Raw genomic sequence first — 16,717 nt, forward strand, 5'->3', positions numbered from 1 at the left:
TTTATCCCCCTGTTCCTGCCCTCCCTTTACCCCTCCTCCCCTCTCCCTTTACAAACACTTCATTTCCATTTTTTCATTTTCTCATATTTTTTTCTTTTTCCTTATTAGCTTTTCCCTACCCTTCCCACTTACCCTACACCCTTAGCCCCTTTCTTCCTATTTCACACTGTCCATTATCTCATTAGGATCTTATGTACTAGTATAGTTTATTCACACCAGAGAAACTATTCGGTATTTACACATGTGTGACTTATTTATTTCACTTAGGAGTATATCCTCAATATGTATCCATTTTCCTATGAACAAATCTAATTTCTCATTCTTTATGGCTGAGTAGTATTCCATTTTATAGAACAACCACATCTTGATCCAGCTTCCAACTGATGGGCAAATGGGCTGTTTCCAACTTTTAGCTATGACAAACTGTGCAGCTATAAACATGGGTGAGCATATATCACAGTGGTATAATTCTTTTAGTTCTTTTGGAAAGATACCCAGCAGAAGGATGATTGGGTCAAATGGAACCTCTAGTCCCAGCTCTTTGAGGTATCTTCATATTGATTTCCATAGTGGTTGCATCAGTCTGCACTCCCACCAACAATGGAGAAGGGTTCCTTTCTCCCCACAACCGCGCCCACATTTGTTATTGGTTGATTTCTTGATAGCAGCCATTCTTTGTGGGGTGAGGTGGAATCTCAGTGATCTCCCTTGCCCTGCAGAACTCCTCAGTGTTCAACAGGCAGCCAGTGCTTAAAACCACAACTGGTGGCCTCATGTTCTATTCACTCAGGATCTCACCCAGGCCTGGAGGTCCCTCTTTTGATGGCCCAGTTCCCTTTAGTTCTCACCACTGAAAGTCTGTCACACCCATCATCTGGGCCCTGTCTGTCCTCACCATGATCTTTTGAGTCCTCTCCCCACTTCTAGCCTTCAGCACTTCTACACTCTAGTAACATGGCAGCCATATAGAATCCGTACCCTGTATATAAGAGCTGAGAGACACTTAGAGTAGACATCCTCTTTGGCCTTCTCTCTGCCTAAACCTACCATTTCACCATTCTTCAACTCTACAACTGCCTTGTGTTGATGTGCAGGCCTATGAGGAATCCTTATCAGGAGTTCCAAGTGGAAAGTGGAATACAACATCCTCTGCTGCTAGTTTCCTCCTCAACCTATCTAGAATGACCATCATTCATCATTACCATTTCCACCTACCAGCGAGAGTTGGGGCCTAACAGAAGTTATCTCATACCTGAGTGTGGGCAATAGAATTGGGGGGGAGTAGTGTGAGAGTGGCTGACCATCAGATCAATGCCGAGGTAAATATTTATAATTTCATTTTTACAGATAGGGGATTGAGACAGAAGAAGAAGACCAGCACTGCATTTGGTATTAAAGGACAAAACAAGACAGGTGTCTGCTTTTAGGAGCATCTAACCTACCTCCTGCAGAGCTAACATCTTTTTTCAAGAAAGAACAGACGCAGGTGGACAAAGCATAAGAGAATATGAGGGAAAAAGCCAGAGAGGCCTTGGAGGGACTTATCACTAGAAATTCCTGCAGCACAGAAAGATCTAGACCCAACCCAGAGAGAGAGAGAGAGAGAGAGGGAAAGTTGGGGATTATAGCTTATGAGATCACCAAACTGGCTCAAATGTGTAATTGTTTCCAAATGGGGAAGACAATTCTGCAGGAATGAAATTATAACCATCTTCCCTATTACGTCATCTCACCCTCTGGAAAATAGAACAGTTATACCTAAAAGATGACCTTCAAAGACCAAAAAGAAAAAAAAAAGAAAAAAAAAGCATTAGCACATTCCAGGAGAGCTAGAGGATAAAGTATAGTTACCTGCCAAAGCCCATTTGGGCTTCTAGTAGAACTCCCTCAAATGTCACCAAATTAGGCAATTGAGAATGTTAAGCTCTAGAGATTCTCTCTGTGAGCCAGTAGACTCAAAGAGTGCCAGGCTCACCTCTCCCTGATGACAAAAGCTACTGAGTCAACTCTTAGGCTTTCACAGTAAAGCTACTGAGTTTGAAGCCCATACCCCCAGGACCAGAAGACTGACTGCTCCACAATGGTTTACCTCGAACTTCCTCTCCTCCTTTCCTACCCGCCCCCTCAGTGACAGGTTCCGTCAGTCTTCAGACATCTACTGAGACCACTCTGGCAGCCTGGTGGAGTGTGAATAGTGCAGGCCAGATTCTGATAGTAAATCTTCCTAACTATGTGATTCTGGGCAAAAACTTAATTTCTCTGATATTCAATTTCTCCATGTATAAATTGAGATGAAAAATATCCATTGAGAAAAGTTGTGGGAAGGATTGAAAGAGGTAATGTTCATAAAACACTAGAAGGGCCTGATCCAGAGCAGGTTCTGAGTACTCCTTCGCTTTCCTCACATCAGATGGATGAACACTGAAGGCACTGACTTTCCACTTCAACAGTTATCAGTTGTACAGTATTGAGCGCCTGCTGTGTGCCCTGAAGTCCTGGCTGGTGAGAGAATATTGCAGTCTCTGACTCCAGCAAACTGGTGAGATATAACTACAATGCATGAGGACAATGCAAATATAACTGAATCCTAAAGTATTAGCCAGTGCTAATCATCCATCCCACCTCACCAGCCCCTTGTTCTCACCTAGAACTGGCAACACTCTGGAAGGACTCATAGTGCAAAAGAAATCCACAATGAGCATAATCAAAGGTGGCAAGAATCAACAGGTGGGCATAAAGAGAAAAGTGAGCATTGAGGAGAGAGTGAATTCTTCTGAGGAGGTCAAAGCAGGGCTCATAGCAGTAGAAGCAGTTGCCTAAACGTTGGAAGGTGAGTGTGTTTCCAAATAGAGATGACCCCAAGCAGAGGGAGGCAAAATTTAAGCTGAGGTAAGTAAGGGAGTAAAACCAATAATGGAGACATTAATGCGAAAATGACTACCATGGGCACCTGGGCACAATCCAATTGGGAAACTCTGGGAGATGATGAAGAACACTTTTCAGCATAGTCCCACCAAGGGACAAGGAAGATAGTAAACATTAACTCCATCCCTGACCCTTTTGGAGTATTAACTGTTTGGAATTTCGACTTGTTCCATGCACAAGTCCAATCCCAGGAGAATAGATCACTTTCAGAGAGACATGAAAGACATCCACATCCACAGGAACTATCCACAGGTAGACCTCTGCCAAGGGAATATGGGCAGGGCATCAATACCACCTGGTATAGGGGGCTTAGCATTAGATAAATCCACAGATTTGGCCAAAGGCTATGTATTAGATCCCTTCAGCACTGGCTAATACTTTAGGATTCAGTTATATTTGTATTGTCCTCATGCACTGTAGTTATATCTCACCAGTTTGCTGGAGTCAGAGACTGCAATATTCTCTCACCAGCCAGGACTTCAGGACACACAGCAGGCGCTCATTACTGTACAACTGATAACTGTTGAAGCGGCAAGTCAGTGCCTTCAGTGTTCATCAAAGACTGGATCCACGCCATTCTGAACTGCAAATAACCTGCCTCAGTCCAAAGTTACCCAGGGAAATGGTGGCTCTGAGCAATCTCACAATTATGAATTCCATCGTTTTTACTCTGCAGGTGTACAACCACCAAGCAACTGAGCCTAGCATAGCAGAGTGGTTAAGAATGTCAAAAGGCAGTTGGGTGTGATAGCGAATGCCTATAATTCAGGCACTCTGGGAGGCTGAGGCAGAAGATCACAAATTCAAACTCATCCCAGGCAACTTAGTGTGAGACCTTGCCTCAAAATGTTTAAAAATGGCTGGGAATTTAGCTCAGTGCAAAGACCCTAGGTTCAATCTCCAGTACTGCAAAAGAGAAAAAAATGCCAAAGACAATATAACATAGATGCTAAATAATCAGAACTTTGGAGCCAGAGGGCCTGAGTTTGAACCACAATTCTGCAATCAGTTTTAATTGTTTATCCTTGGGCAAACTGCTTAGCTCCCCTGTGCTTCAGTTTTCTCATACATAAAATGAGGTAATAACAGTGACTATTGCAAAGGGTTATTAAGTGAGCTTTATAAGAGTTAGCCTTTTAGAAGTTCTTAGAACGGTGGCTGGCATGTGGTGAGTACTCTCCAAGACATCACTAAATAACATGAACTCTTACTGGAGTTCTGAGAGACAACAAGGAACCCCTATTTAGCCCTTTTGAGATCCCAGAAACACTTAACTGAGGAAAACCTTGCCTTCGTAAGTTTTTTGTTGTTGTTCTGGGGTTTTTGGTTTGTTTGTTTTTGTTATTGTTTTGTTTTATTTTACAACAGCTCCCCTTTTGGGAAGATGAGGAAACAGATGATCACACTGGTTACGTGGCAAGTTAAGATCACAACCATGACAGGCGAGAGGCAAGGGGGAAGGGTTCTAGCCCCAGATCTCTCCAGCTTTCTGCTCTAGCATACTGCAGGCAGTAATGTGTTAGCCAATTCTTTTCAGCCAATGCTTCTACTCTTGAGGATGCAAAAGCATCACCTGGAGGACTGGCTTGATGCCCTTCCCCTGGAGTTTTTGATTCAGCAGCAGGGTGGGGGCTAGAATTTGCACTTCTGATAATCCAAGGTGATGCTGATGCTACTTGTCTGGAGTCCACACTTTTAAGAACTACTGCTTTAAGAAAGCAATTCATCAATGCTCTAGCTTGGATCTGGACTGCTCCCCAAAGGTCCATGTATTAAAAGCTCAGTCCCCAAGTTGGTGCTATTGGAAGGTGGTGGAAACATTTAAGAAAGGAGGCCTGATAGGAGGTTTTAGGTCATTAGGGGTGTGCCCTTTAAGGGACTGCGGGGCACCAATCTCTTCCTCTTCCTTTTTCTTTTTATAGCTCTCCATGGGGTGAACAGGATTCCTGCACCACTCCCTGCCATGGTGTGCTTGCCCACAACAGGCCCAAAACCAAAGCAGCCAATTGACCATGGACTGAAACTTCCAAAACTATGAGCCAAAATAAACCTTTTCTCTTTTTAAGATGATTATCTCAAGTATTTAGTTTCAATAATGGAAAGCTGACTAACACAATCAGAAAGATGGAGTGAAAAATACATTCATCTGCCTTAAATGACCACTCGGCTTTTCTCTACTTAGGATTGCTTTAGCACTCGACACTTTCCTATTTACTCGCCCGTGTTTTCATCATTTTTAGATAATAATTTTTCGAAAGCCTTATTTCTATTGAACAGCTTTCTGATTAAGTTTTTCCTTTGTATTCCACTACTCCTATGGTGGAAAAAAGTACTGAAACATGAGACCAAAGATCTGATATCTTGTCTGGACTCCACCACTTCCCAACCCATAATTTTCTGAAACACAAGACCAAAGATCTGGTATCTTGTCTGGACTTCACCACTTCCTAACCCATAATATTCCCAGGGATATTTACTCATAAGTAGAGACACTTGATTTTTGCCCTGCCAATTCCACAGTGATGTTTTAATGCTCCAAGGAGATGATATGTAAGCATAATTTACATGAATGTCACAAGGCCCCAACAGAATTTATATATCATGATATATCTTCCAACAGTTATATAAATAGTGGTCACAAAGGGTCATCCTTAAACTAGTTTCATCAGCATTACCTAAGAGTGTGTTAGAGATGTCAGTTCTCAGGTCTTGCCCCACATCTACTAAATCACAAACTCTGGAGCAAAGAGCTCAATGATCTGTTTCAATTAGCCTTCCAGGTAATTCTGATGCATACTCACGTTTGAGAACTCTGGTTGTGTGGTTACAAGCACAAAACCTAGAGCCAGATCCCTGGGTTCAAATCCCCGTTCTATTACTTTGCAAGGTTAACAACCTTGGGCAAGTTCTGAGCCTCTGCTTCCTCATCTGGAAAATGGGGATAAGACTGGAATCTCCCCTTCAAAGATCTGGTTCAGAAAGTTAAGAGTAGACAAGTGGAAAGTGGATAGGGACTTGGCCATCAGTACACACTGAGTTTTATCATTTCTTTTTTTAAAGCATGATAGCTTCTTGACAACAAGGCCATATGCCTACATTTGAAGACTTGCCGATTGTATTTTAGCATGTTGGGAAGATTATCATTTTGCCTGCAGATGTGTGTGTGTGTGTGTGTGTGTGTGTGTGTGTGTGTGTGTGTATTTGTTGTTTGCTGCTAGATTTCTGTTTTACCCAAGTAAGATTCTTTGGTCCCAGTATTTCTTTGTGTGTCTTTAATAATGTCTTTTTAAATAGCAATCATTTCCTAGTCCAATGCGTAATGAGTATTCTTTACATTTGTAAACACTGTTCTTTTAGCAGTTGTACTCACAGAAATTGCAGCCCTAGGATTCTTGGCCTTTTTATTGCCTTGCTTAGGTACCTTTATTTCTTATTTCATAAGCTTCTAAAGATTCCTTTTTCTGAAAATACCATGCTGCTTCATTTGGCTAATTCTGTAACACCCTTAAATTTCCCTATGGAAATACTTTTGAAAACAAATAAACATAAAAAAGAAATCCACATATATTTGGTCAATTGATTTTGGGCAAAGGGAGCTAAAACCACCCAAAAGGGGAAAGGACAACAAATGGTACAGGGATAGCTGGTTATCCACAAGTACAGGAGTAGAGTTGGACCTTTATACGATATACAAAAATTAACTCTAAATGGATCAAGGGACTTAACTGCAAGAGCTAAGACCATAAGTTAGAAGAATGCAGGAGGAAGTCTCCCTGACAACAGGTCTAGTAATGATTACTTGGATATGACACCAAAGCATATACAACGGAAGTAAAAGCATATAATTCGGACTTGATTAAAAGTTTAAAAATTTATACATGAAAAGAACGCTATTAAGAAAGTGCAAAAATGGTGCACAGAATGGGAGAAAATATTTTCAAACCATATATCTGATGAAGGCTTAATATCCAGAGTATATAAAGAAATGCTAAAAGAAAATAAACACCGAAACAGTTCAATTTAAAAAAAAGAAACAGATATTTCTCCAAAGATATACAAATGGCCAATAAGCACATGAAAAGATAGTAACATCACTAATCACCGAGGATGCACAAATCAAAACCACAAGAGATGCCACTTCATACCTATCATCAAAACAAGCGAAAATAAAAGTGTTATCAAGGATGTGGAGAAAGTGGAATCCTTCTGCCTTGCTTGCAGGAATGTAAAATAGCACAGGCACTGCGGAAAATATCTGGCACTTCCTCAAAAAGTTAAACACAGAATTACCATATGACCCAGCAATCCCATTCCTAGATATACACCCCAGGAAGTGAAAGCAGTGAACCAAACAGATATTTGTACATAGCAACATTGTTCACAATAGCCAAAAAGTAGAAATAACTTGAATGTTCATCTGCTCATGGATGAATGGATAAACAAAATGTGACAATACATACAATGAAATATTTTTAGCCTTAAAAAGGAAAGAAATTCTGATACATAGCTAAAACATAGAGGAACCTTGAAAACATTACATTAAGTGAAGTAAGTCAGATACAAAAAGACAGCTATTTACAATCCCATTTATAGGAGATACCTGGAATAGGCAAATTTAGAGACAAAAACAAGACATTATGGCAGTGGTTAGAAGTTATTATTTAATGGGTAGAGTTTATAATTGTTTGATGAAAACATTTTTAGAAATGGGAAAAATAGTGATGGCTGCACAAAACTGTGATTGTATTTAAATGCTAACGAAGTGTGCACTCACAGTGGTTAAAATGGTAAACATGCTCTGTGTATTTTACCATATTAAAAATAATCCTATACAAACAAACACAAAATACCCACATACACACAAACAGATAAACAGAAAAAAAAAGAAGGCAAACAGGCACCTTACCTTCCAGGGATGTAACCAGGACGACATGAAGACAAATGAGGACAAGGAATATCTTGAATGTCAGTAAAAGTCGTTCAGATCTGCCAAGATGGCTGCACTGCCCACCAGAGAAAAACATCCTGGAATAAAATATGGGGACAACAGATCATCATCACTATGAGAATCACAACACAGTAGCACTTGAAAAGTCATTCCTCAACCAAGGCAACCTGCCATCTCGCTTCCTTTCAATTACTGCCGCAGTTCCAGAGAATCAGCCATGCCAGGTGGGCACTGGCTATAAGAGCAAAGCCCATGTTTACAAGTATTAAGAGAGGCCACTCACCAGGATATTATATTTTACATGATAAGCAAGGTAGTCTGTGTGTATTTATGGAAAATACCAACACATACCAAATACCAAAAGAAGAAATTAAAAACCAAAATGTTGCATATATAGTAACACTATATAGAGGTTGAGCAAAAATTATGCTAAGAATCAAAAGGGGGGGTCACAGAATTTTCCAAATAATCCACCCTATCTATGGCTCATATTGTAAAAGGAGAGCATGCTGCACTCTCTCTTTTTTGCATTTTATTTTACCACTGCTTACATTTTTAGTAGTCAATAAGTCAACATTTTTAAAAAGCAAAGTTGGTATCAGAATGGAATTTAAAAGCCTCACTTACCATTAACTTATTTATTCATTCAACAAATATTTATTGAGAGCCAATATGTAGCAAATTAGATGTGAAGACCGAGCAGGAGTTAACTAGAAGAAAATACATGTGGTGGAGGTAGGATACGGGCTGGGAAGAGCTCAGCACACAGAACCGCAAAGGCTAAGACTGCATCTGTTCTGCTCCATGTGGAAGAATTGGCCAGCATAACCTCATGATGGGCTGACAGCACCCAACACGCTGAGGGGGCTGTTGTGGGGTGCCAAGAGAGGAAATCACAATCCACTTGCAGCCTCAGGCACAGTGAAGGATGGAGCACTTGAGCATATTCCTTCTGCACAGCCAGAGGGCCACAACAGATCAGGCTGTGTGTTCTCAGCTAACAGAGCTCCTAGTCAAGACTATCCAGGAATCCAACAACACCGCAACCTTCCATCCAGACACTGTGCATATTAGTATTTTCCTTAGGTTGGTGATCATTTTCTTCTTGATTTTAGAGGCTCCATGCATGGAAAATTTGAATATATAGTGACTTTACTCAGGATGATGGTTTAGATTTAAAATGTCCTCCAACTGTCTCATGTGTTTGGAAGGTGACTGGATACATACAACGGTGCAGACTAAAGAGCATGAGTTCAGGGATTAAGGTGATTTTAGCCAGAAAAACAAGTGGAAAATGAACCACAATTTCTCAGTCTCAAAGTAAAGCTGGCAATCTTTAAGAATCCTGACATTTAGTAGCCACAACTGGGGTCGGGGGTTTAGCCCAGTGGCACCGCACCTGGCCCACAAGTACAAGGTCCTGAGTTTGATCCCAGGTACCAATAAAAATAAAAAACAAAAACAAATACTCAATTAGTAGCCACAATCAACACCAGGACAATGATTCTCACTTGACATAGCATGACAATGTCTTAGATCAGGAGGTGAGTCCTTCTTCTTCAAAAGAAGGGTTACATTTAAAATAAATAAATAAATTGTATTATGTATTAATACAGTATGCTCATAATTTATCAAATGCCTCTGATTTTTCCCTCCTCTTGAACATTTTTATCCTCTCTCTGTTCACAGTGGTACATTATTGATCTTCCCAAATGAGTCACGCAAATGAGAATGTTAATACAGGTATGCAAAGATATATCAATGTCTCTCTGGAGGCGAAATGTGTCTGCTACAGCTACCCACAACAAAATTGATGAGCCTTAGAAGCATAATGTTAGCCACAGAAAGCTACATAAAAGAATGCATTTATATGTGATTCCATTCATATGAGAAACAAAAGCAGGCAAAATCAATGCAGTGAGAAGTCAGGAAAGTGGTTACATTTGGAAGGGAGGGGGTTGCAATAATCATAGAAATGAACAAAGTGAGAGACTTCTGAGGTACAGGTAATATTCTGCATGCTGGTTACATGGGTGTGTTCACTTCCTGAGTTATATATTTATGTGTGTCATCAGAAGTTTTAATAAAAAGTTTAAAAATTAGTATATATTTTAAGTTTCTGAACTCTGTTCTACCTCCAAAGCACTGTACTTTTATTTAAAAAGCCATTATTTAGTGAATTAAAGTTCTACAAAAACTCTCTTCTGTACAAATGCCTAGGCTTCACTCTATCTGGAATTGGTAGCACTGACTTAGAAGATTTAATGCACAAGTATCTAATTTTGGCTCTGGGAAAAGTATCAGAGCAGTTTGTATCTGGAAAGGACCTTAGAATATACCTAGCCTCAAACCTATATTCTACAGAGGAAGGAAGAGGCAAAGTATGTTCTAGGGGATGGGTCATGTGGCTCTTTTGCAAACCCCTAGGCCACAATACCAGACTCCTGAGAATCTGTCACCTTTTAAGTAAAAGATTTTATTCCATTGGGTGAAATAATTCAACAAATTCAGAATGCTATTATACAATTTCAGAATTTCTGTAAATTTATTCTTTGTGAACTACTAGGGCATGACTTAAGCGGTGTCTGAGTTAAATTAGTATACAGAGTGCCTGGTTATTATGTGCTGTGACTTGGGCCTATGATCAAAATAAGCCATGCCTCTACACTGAAGAGAGCAGGCACTCAACTCCCAAATGAGGGTAGGAAAGGCCAGAATGAAGAATGAGCCCAGCAATCATCTTGAAAGGAGAATATGGATCAAGAACTTACTAGAGACTGGGTGCCACTCAAACAACTGCTTTCAGTTTTCAAGTGGAATATATTTCCTCAAGGCTGAAAATATATTTGAAAATAGAAGACGTTTTACAGCATTTGAAATAACATAGCTCCTATTGCTTTCTATATAAACTGAGAGTATCCTGCTAGGTCACCAGGTCTCTGGGGTCAGTAATCAAAAGAGAAATCTTTAGACTTTGAAACCCTTACTCTTTTTACCTTTTTCAGCTACACTATTTCCTCATCTTTTGCTTGGCTGACAACATGTTGTAACTTTGATAATAGTTACTAAAGAAGAGAAATAGGGCATATAACTTTCTAACCATTGGAAAGAGCAAAATGCTTTTCAAAATATTCAGTGAATCTGAAAGAAGGTGAGAAAGGAGAGAAAAAGAGGATAAGTTTAGTGCAATGTTGGTCATCAACAAAGATGAACTGAGTAGCCATTAATTCTTAGCAAGACTTTAAGGTGATAAGGATGGGCAGTAAGATGGCGTCAATTACAAAGGAAACTATTTGCTAGCATTTATACATTAGAACATAGACCTTGGCACTAAATAATCACTCATAAAAGATTATCTCATATTCATCTTGGTTCAGGGCCACCTTTTAGGTTACAGACACCTATGTAAATAAATGGAAATGTCTAGGGACACAAGCTCTGTGCCAAGGCTGCTTAAACCACTTAAAGAAATTGTTCTTGATCTCTTCAATTCCATTAACCAATGTCCTCTCATCATATTTTAAAAATGTAAATCATCAGCATGACCTTTATTAAATGATAAATCTTTTAGATACGGAACAACTAAAAATAAGATTTAAAGGGGAGAAAATAACCTGATACTACTGCAGGGAGGTCTAAGTTAGAGTTTTTCTCTTATATCTTTGGTTAACTGACAAAACTTGAGTATTTCATAGCTGCTATGCAACATTTTTGACCTGAGTAACAAGAGGTAAGATAATTGTTTCTCAAGTCTACTGGAGAGCTCTATGCCTTTGAGCTATTTACATTGTCATAAGTGTTGGCTAACAGGATTAGCACAGGAGAATATTTAAAAGGAGGTAATGAAGAGGTTCTCGGTGGGGATAAAGCAAGAATAAAAAGTGGAAAATCATTTTGATTTAGACTGCACAACTGTCAACAAAGGCAGAGAGGAAAAATGAATCAGGAAACTGTGAGTAAAAACATTTAATTTCTATTTGAATTCTGCTTAAAAACTTGATACAGCAAATATTTCAGAAAAAAGACAAAAATGTCTTCAGTGTTTTAATAATAAGATGGGTTAGTTTATTCAGACCAAACCTCCTGTGAAAGACAATTAAAAATCAAGAATAAAATATTAGAAGCATTTTCTTAAACATGTCAAAGAGCTGACAAGATAGAAAGGAACTGTCAGTCCAAAGCTGAGGATAAGGCAAAAAGCTAGGGAGGTAATGTAAGCCGTGGAGCCACCTATACCAACCAGGATGGACCAAGGAAGCAAACTTTAGTTTTAGATATGAAATACCAGAGAAAAGTTCAGAGACATGGAGAAAAAAATATATAAGGTCTGACATACACGTAAAATTCAAGGAGGAGAGGATGGAGCAGAGTCATTGTTTTTCTTTTTTCTTTTCTTCTCAAAACAGTATCTTGCTATCTTACTATGATACCCAGGCTGACCACAAACTCCTGAGTTCAAATGATCTGCAGGCAACCAGCTTTCAAGGAGCTGGGACTATATGTACATGCCAGCATGCTTGGCTGACAACATGTTGTAAGTTTGATAATACTTACTAAAGAATAGAAATAGGGTGTATAACTTTCTAACCATTGGAAAGGGCAAAATGCTTTCAAAATATTCAGTGAATCTGAAAGAAGGTGAGAAAGGAGAGAAAAAGAGACAAAGAATGGTTAGGAAAAACAGATTACCAGAAAAAAAAATACAAATTCCAACCATGTGCTATTTACAAGGACACAACTAAAACCTAGTGATATAGAAAAAAATTTTTTTTTCTCATTGAGTTTATTGGTGCATTTTAGGTACATTTTAGGTACATCTGATTCATTTTTCCTCTCTGCCTTTGTTGACAGTTGTGCAGTCTAAATCAAAATGATTTTCCACCTTTTATTCTTGCTTTATCCCCACCGAGAACCTCTTCATTACCTCCTTTTAAATATTCTCCTGTGCTAATCCCGTTAGCCAACACTTATGACAATGTAAAATGTAAAGGTACAGTGGGATCTTGTACCTTTACAAGACAGGTCTTGGTTCTCATATTTTCCCCTTGTCCCTGCCCTCCATTCACACCCTCCTCCCTTCCAAAAACTTTATTTCCATTTTAAAAATACTTTATTTCCATTTTTTTCATTTTCTCATGTTTTTTTTCTTTTCCCTTATTACCTTTCCCCTATCCTTCTCATTTCCCCTACACTTTTAGCCCTTTTCTTCCTATTTCACATTGTCAATTACATCATTAGGATCTTATGTACCATTATAGTTTTTCACACCAGAGAAACTATTCGGTATTTATACATGTATGATTTATTTATTTCATTTAGGAGTATATCCTCAATATGTATCCATTTTCCTATGAATGACTCTAATTTCTTATTCTTCATAGCTGAGTAGTATTCCATTTTATAGAAAAAACACATTTTTTTTTCCTCTCATTGAGTTTATTGGTACATTTTAGGTATACAGTACAGTTACATTCATTATTGGGATCTTGTACCTTTACATGACAGGACTTGGTTCTCATTTTTTCCCCTTGTCCCTGCCCTCCCTTCACCCCTCCTCCCCTCCTCCTTTACAAACACTTCATTTCCATTTTTTCATTTTCTTCTTTTTTTTTCCCTTATTCCCTTTCCCCTACACTTCCCACTTTCCCTACACCCTTAGCCCCCTTCTTCCTATTTCACATTGTCAATTATCTCATTAGGATCTTATGTACTATTATAGTTTACTCACACCAGAGAAACTATTCGGTATTTACACATGTGTGACTTATTTATTTCACTTAGGAGTATATCCTCAATATGTATCCATTTTCCTATGATTGAATCTAATTTCTCATTCTTTACGGCTGAGTAATATTCCATTTTATAGAGAAACCACATCTTCTTTATCCAGTCTCCAACTGATGGGCAAATGGGCTGTTTCCAAGTTTTAGCTATTACAAACTGTACCGCTATAAACATAGGTGCGCATATATCAGTGTGGTATGATTCTTTTAATTCTTTTGGAAAGATACCCAGCAGAGGGATGGCTGGGTCAAATGGAACCTCTAGTCCCAGCTCTTTGAGGTATCTCCATATTGATTTCCATAGTGGTTGCAACCAGTCTGCACTCCCACCAACAATGGAGAAGCGTTCCTTTCTCCCCACAACCACGCCAACATTAGTTATTGGTTGATTTCTTGATAGCAGCCATTCTTTATGGGGTGAGGGGGAATCTCAGTGTTGTTTTCATTGGCAACTATGGAATGACCAGTGATGTGGAGCATTGTTTCATATATTTACTTGCTGCTTTAACTTGTCTGAGAAATGTCTGTTCATTTCAGATGCCCATTTTTGAATTGGGTCTTTATATTTGGAGGGGCTGATTGTTTTGAGTTCTTTCTATATTCTAGATAATAGTCCTTTGTCTGAGGAGCAGCTGGTAAAAAATTTTTCCCATATAGTAGGTTGTCTTAGTTCTGTTGCTGGTTTATTTTGCAGTGAAGAAGCTTCTTAATAAGATGAGATCCCACTTGTTGATTCTTTCTGCTAGTTCCCGTGCTACTGAGGATTTGTTCATAAAGTCTATTCCTATGCCAATGTCTTCAAGAGTTCTGCCTAACTTATCTTCCAGCAAGTATAGTGACTCTTTTTTAATATTTAGATCTTTAATCCACTTGGATTTTAGTTTACTGCATGGTGAAAGACAAGGGTATAGTTTTAATCTTTGGCAAGTTGAAATCCAGTTTTTCCAACACCACTTATTAAAGAGGCTATCTTGCCTCCAGTGGGGATGGTTGGCTCCTTTGTCAAAGATGAGGTAGCTTAGTACATCTGGAGCTGCTTCTGTATCTTCCAATCTGTTCCACTGATCCTCAGGTCTGTTTCTTTGCCAGTAACATGCTGTTTTTATCATAGTGGCTTTGTAGTATAGTTTCAAATTGGGGATTGTTATACCTGCTACCATGTCTCTGTTGCCTAGGATGGCTTTTGACATTCTAGGTCTCTTCTGGTTCCAAATGAATTTTTGGATTATTTTTTCTAGTTCTGTGAAATATATTGTTGGAATTTCAATCAGCATTGCATTAAATCCATATAGCAGTTTTGGTAGTATGACCACTTTCACTATGTTGATTCTTCCTACCCAGGATCAGGGGATGTCTTTCCATTTCCTTATATCCTCTTTTTTCTCTTTTTTCAGAGTGCTGTAGTTTTCAGTGTAGAGGTCTTTTGCTTCTTTCGTTAGATTGATTCAGAAAATTTTAAAGTAGAAAGATAGAAAAGATATGCTCGACCAGCACCAATAAAATAAAAGTAATGGGTGTATATTACTATCAGACAGATTAAATCTGAAAAGCAGAAAGCATTATCTATAGATAAAATGGTTTACTCACAAAAGATTTACCCCCACAGGAAGATTGAACAAATTCACATGTGAATACAATATAGCCTCAAAATCACAAAGCCATATTGACAGAATGTAAGGAAAAAAATAGAACAAATTCACAAACATAAGGAGAGATAATCACACATCTCTATTAGCAACTGATAAAAATCAAATAAAAATTATCAAGATTATAGAATATTTGAATTATACATTTAATCAACTTGCTGAAAGTCTGTATGCACAACCTCCCAATCAACAAGTACAGAGTTATTTCAAGTACACATGGAATGCTGATAAAAACCAGCCTGACCATTGTAGAAATTTCCAAAATTTTAAAGAACTGGAATAAGGAAAGGGGCATGTTCTCTGACCATAATACAATTAAGTTGTAATAATAAGAGTTAAAGTTTAAATTTATTTTTTAGCAAATGCCTTATGGGTCAAAGGAGCAGTCATAAAATATATTAGAAAATATTTCACCTGAACAACACTGTATATCAAAACATATAGCTAGAGCTAATAATAGAGTGGCATTTTTATCTAAGATATACATGTTAAAAGAAAAGAAACAGTGCTCCCGACCCAGCAGCCATCGCTCAAGCGCCGGGAGGTAGGCCGGGCCCGATCCACCGCAGGAAGGAGAACTACGCCTGCTCCCGACCCAGCAGCCATCGCTCAAGCGCCGGGAGGAAGGCCGGCCCCGATCCACTGCCAGAAGGAGAACCACACCTACTCCCGACCCAGCCACCATTGCTCAAACACCGGGAAGAAGCCTGGGCCCCGATCCCCCGCGGGAAGGAGAGCCATGCCTGTTCCCGACCCAGCAGCCATTGCTCAAGCACCGGGAAGGTAGCTGAGCGGGTGCCCCTGAACCCCCATAATCCCTCCCCCCGCACTCTCAGACCTCCTGACTGTGCAAGTCTTTGGAACCACTCTGCAAAGACAGAGGTGGTCATCCAGGGTATTTTTCTGAGTTCCCAACTTTGAACATCTTTAAAGAAGGGGTGTGGGAAACCTGTAATAGAACGTTGCGGAGTTCAACCATTCAGAAGGATGGGGAACTCAATCTGGGCCTTGCATCCCGAGGTCAGTCAGCTTCATGGGGTTCAGCAATCAGCAAACTGAGATCAGGGGTCTTGCATTCTCGCTCTGTCTGAGCCATTAAATGGTAAATATACTATATTGAAAAGTTTGTTCACTGCAGACATGTTCTGGACTGCTTCTTGATTTCAATTTAATTCAAATGATTTAAGGGTGATAGACTAGTGACTACCACAGGTGGTCAGTGTCCAAGTTGTGCTTGATCTTAATGTGTTGCTGATTGTATCAGTTGGGGTAAAGCATTGCCGTTGATTTGATGAGCTGTTTTCTCTGATGTTATGAAGATGAGAATGTCTGTGGGTCGTTAGAGACACAGAAGCTAGGGTGCAACTATATCAGGAAGATTTGGGTGATAACCCAGAGATTAAACCAAGGACAGT

General features: G+C 39.3%; 1 protein-coding gene across 2 annotated transcripts in view; it reads right to left on the reverse strand.

Moving 5' to 3' along the window:
- Positions 1–16,717, reverse strand: part of Adgrg2 (adhesion G protein-coupled receptor G2) — a 96,171-nt gene that overhangs the window by 73,614 nt on the left and 5,840 nt on the right. For both annotated transcript variants that reach the window (XM_033760426.1, XM_033760425.1), the window contains exon 2: positions 7,832–7,950. In XM_033760426.1, the coding sequence (XP_033616317.1) occupies positions 7,832–7,949 (118 nt within the window). In that variant the 5' untranslated portion in view covers position 7,950. The remainder of the gene's footprint in view (positions 1–7,831; positions 7,951–16,717) is intronic.

The sequence above is a fragment of the Fukomys damarensis genome, unplaced genomic scaffold (genome assembly GCF_012274545.1).
Source record: "Fukomys damarensis isolate Sample0158 unplaced genomic scaffold, DMR_v1.0_HiC HiC_scaffold_39, whole genome shotgun sequence".
NCBI classification, from domain to species: Eukaryota; Metazoa; Chordata; class Mammalia; order Rodentia; family Bathyergidae; genus Fukomys; species Fukomys damarensis.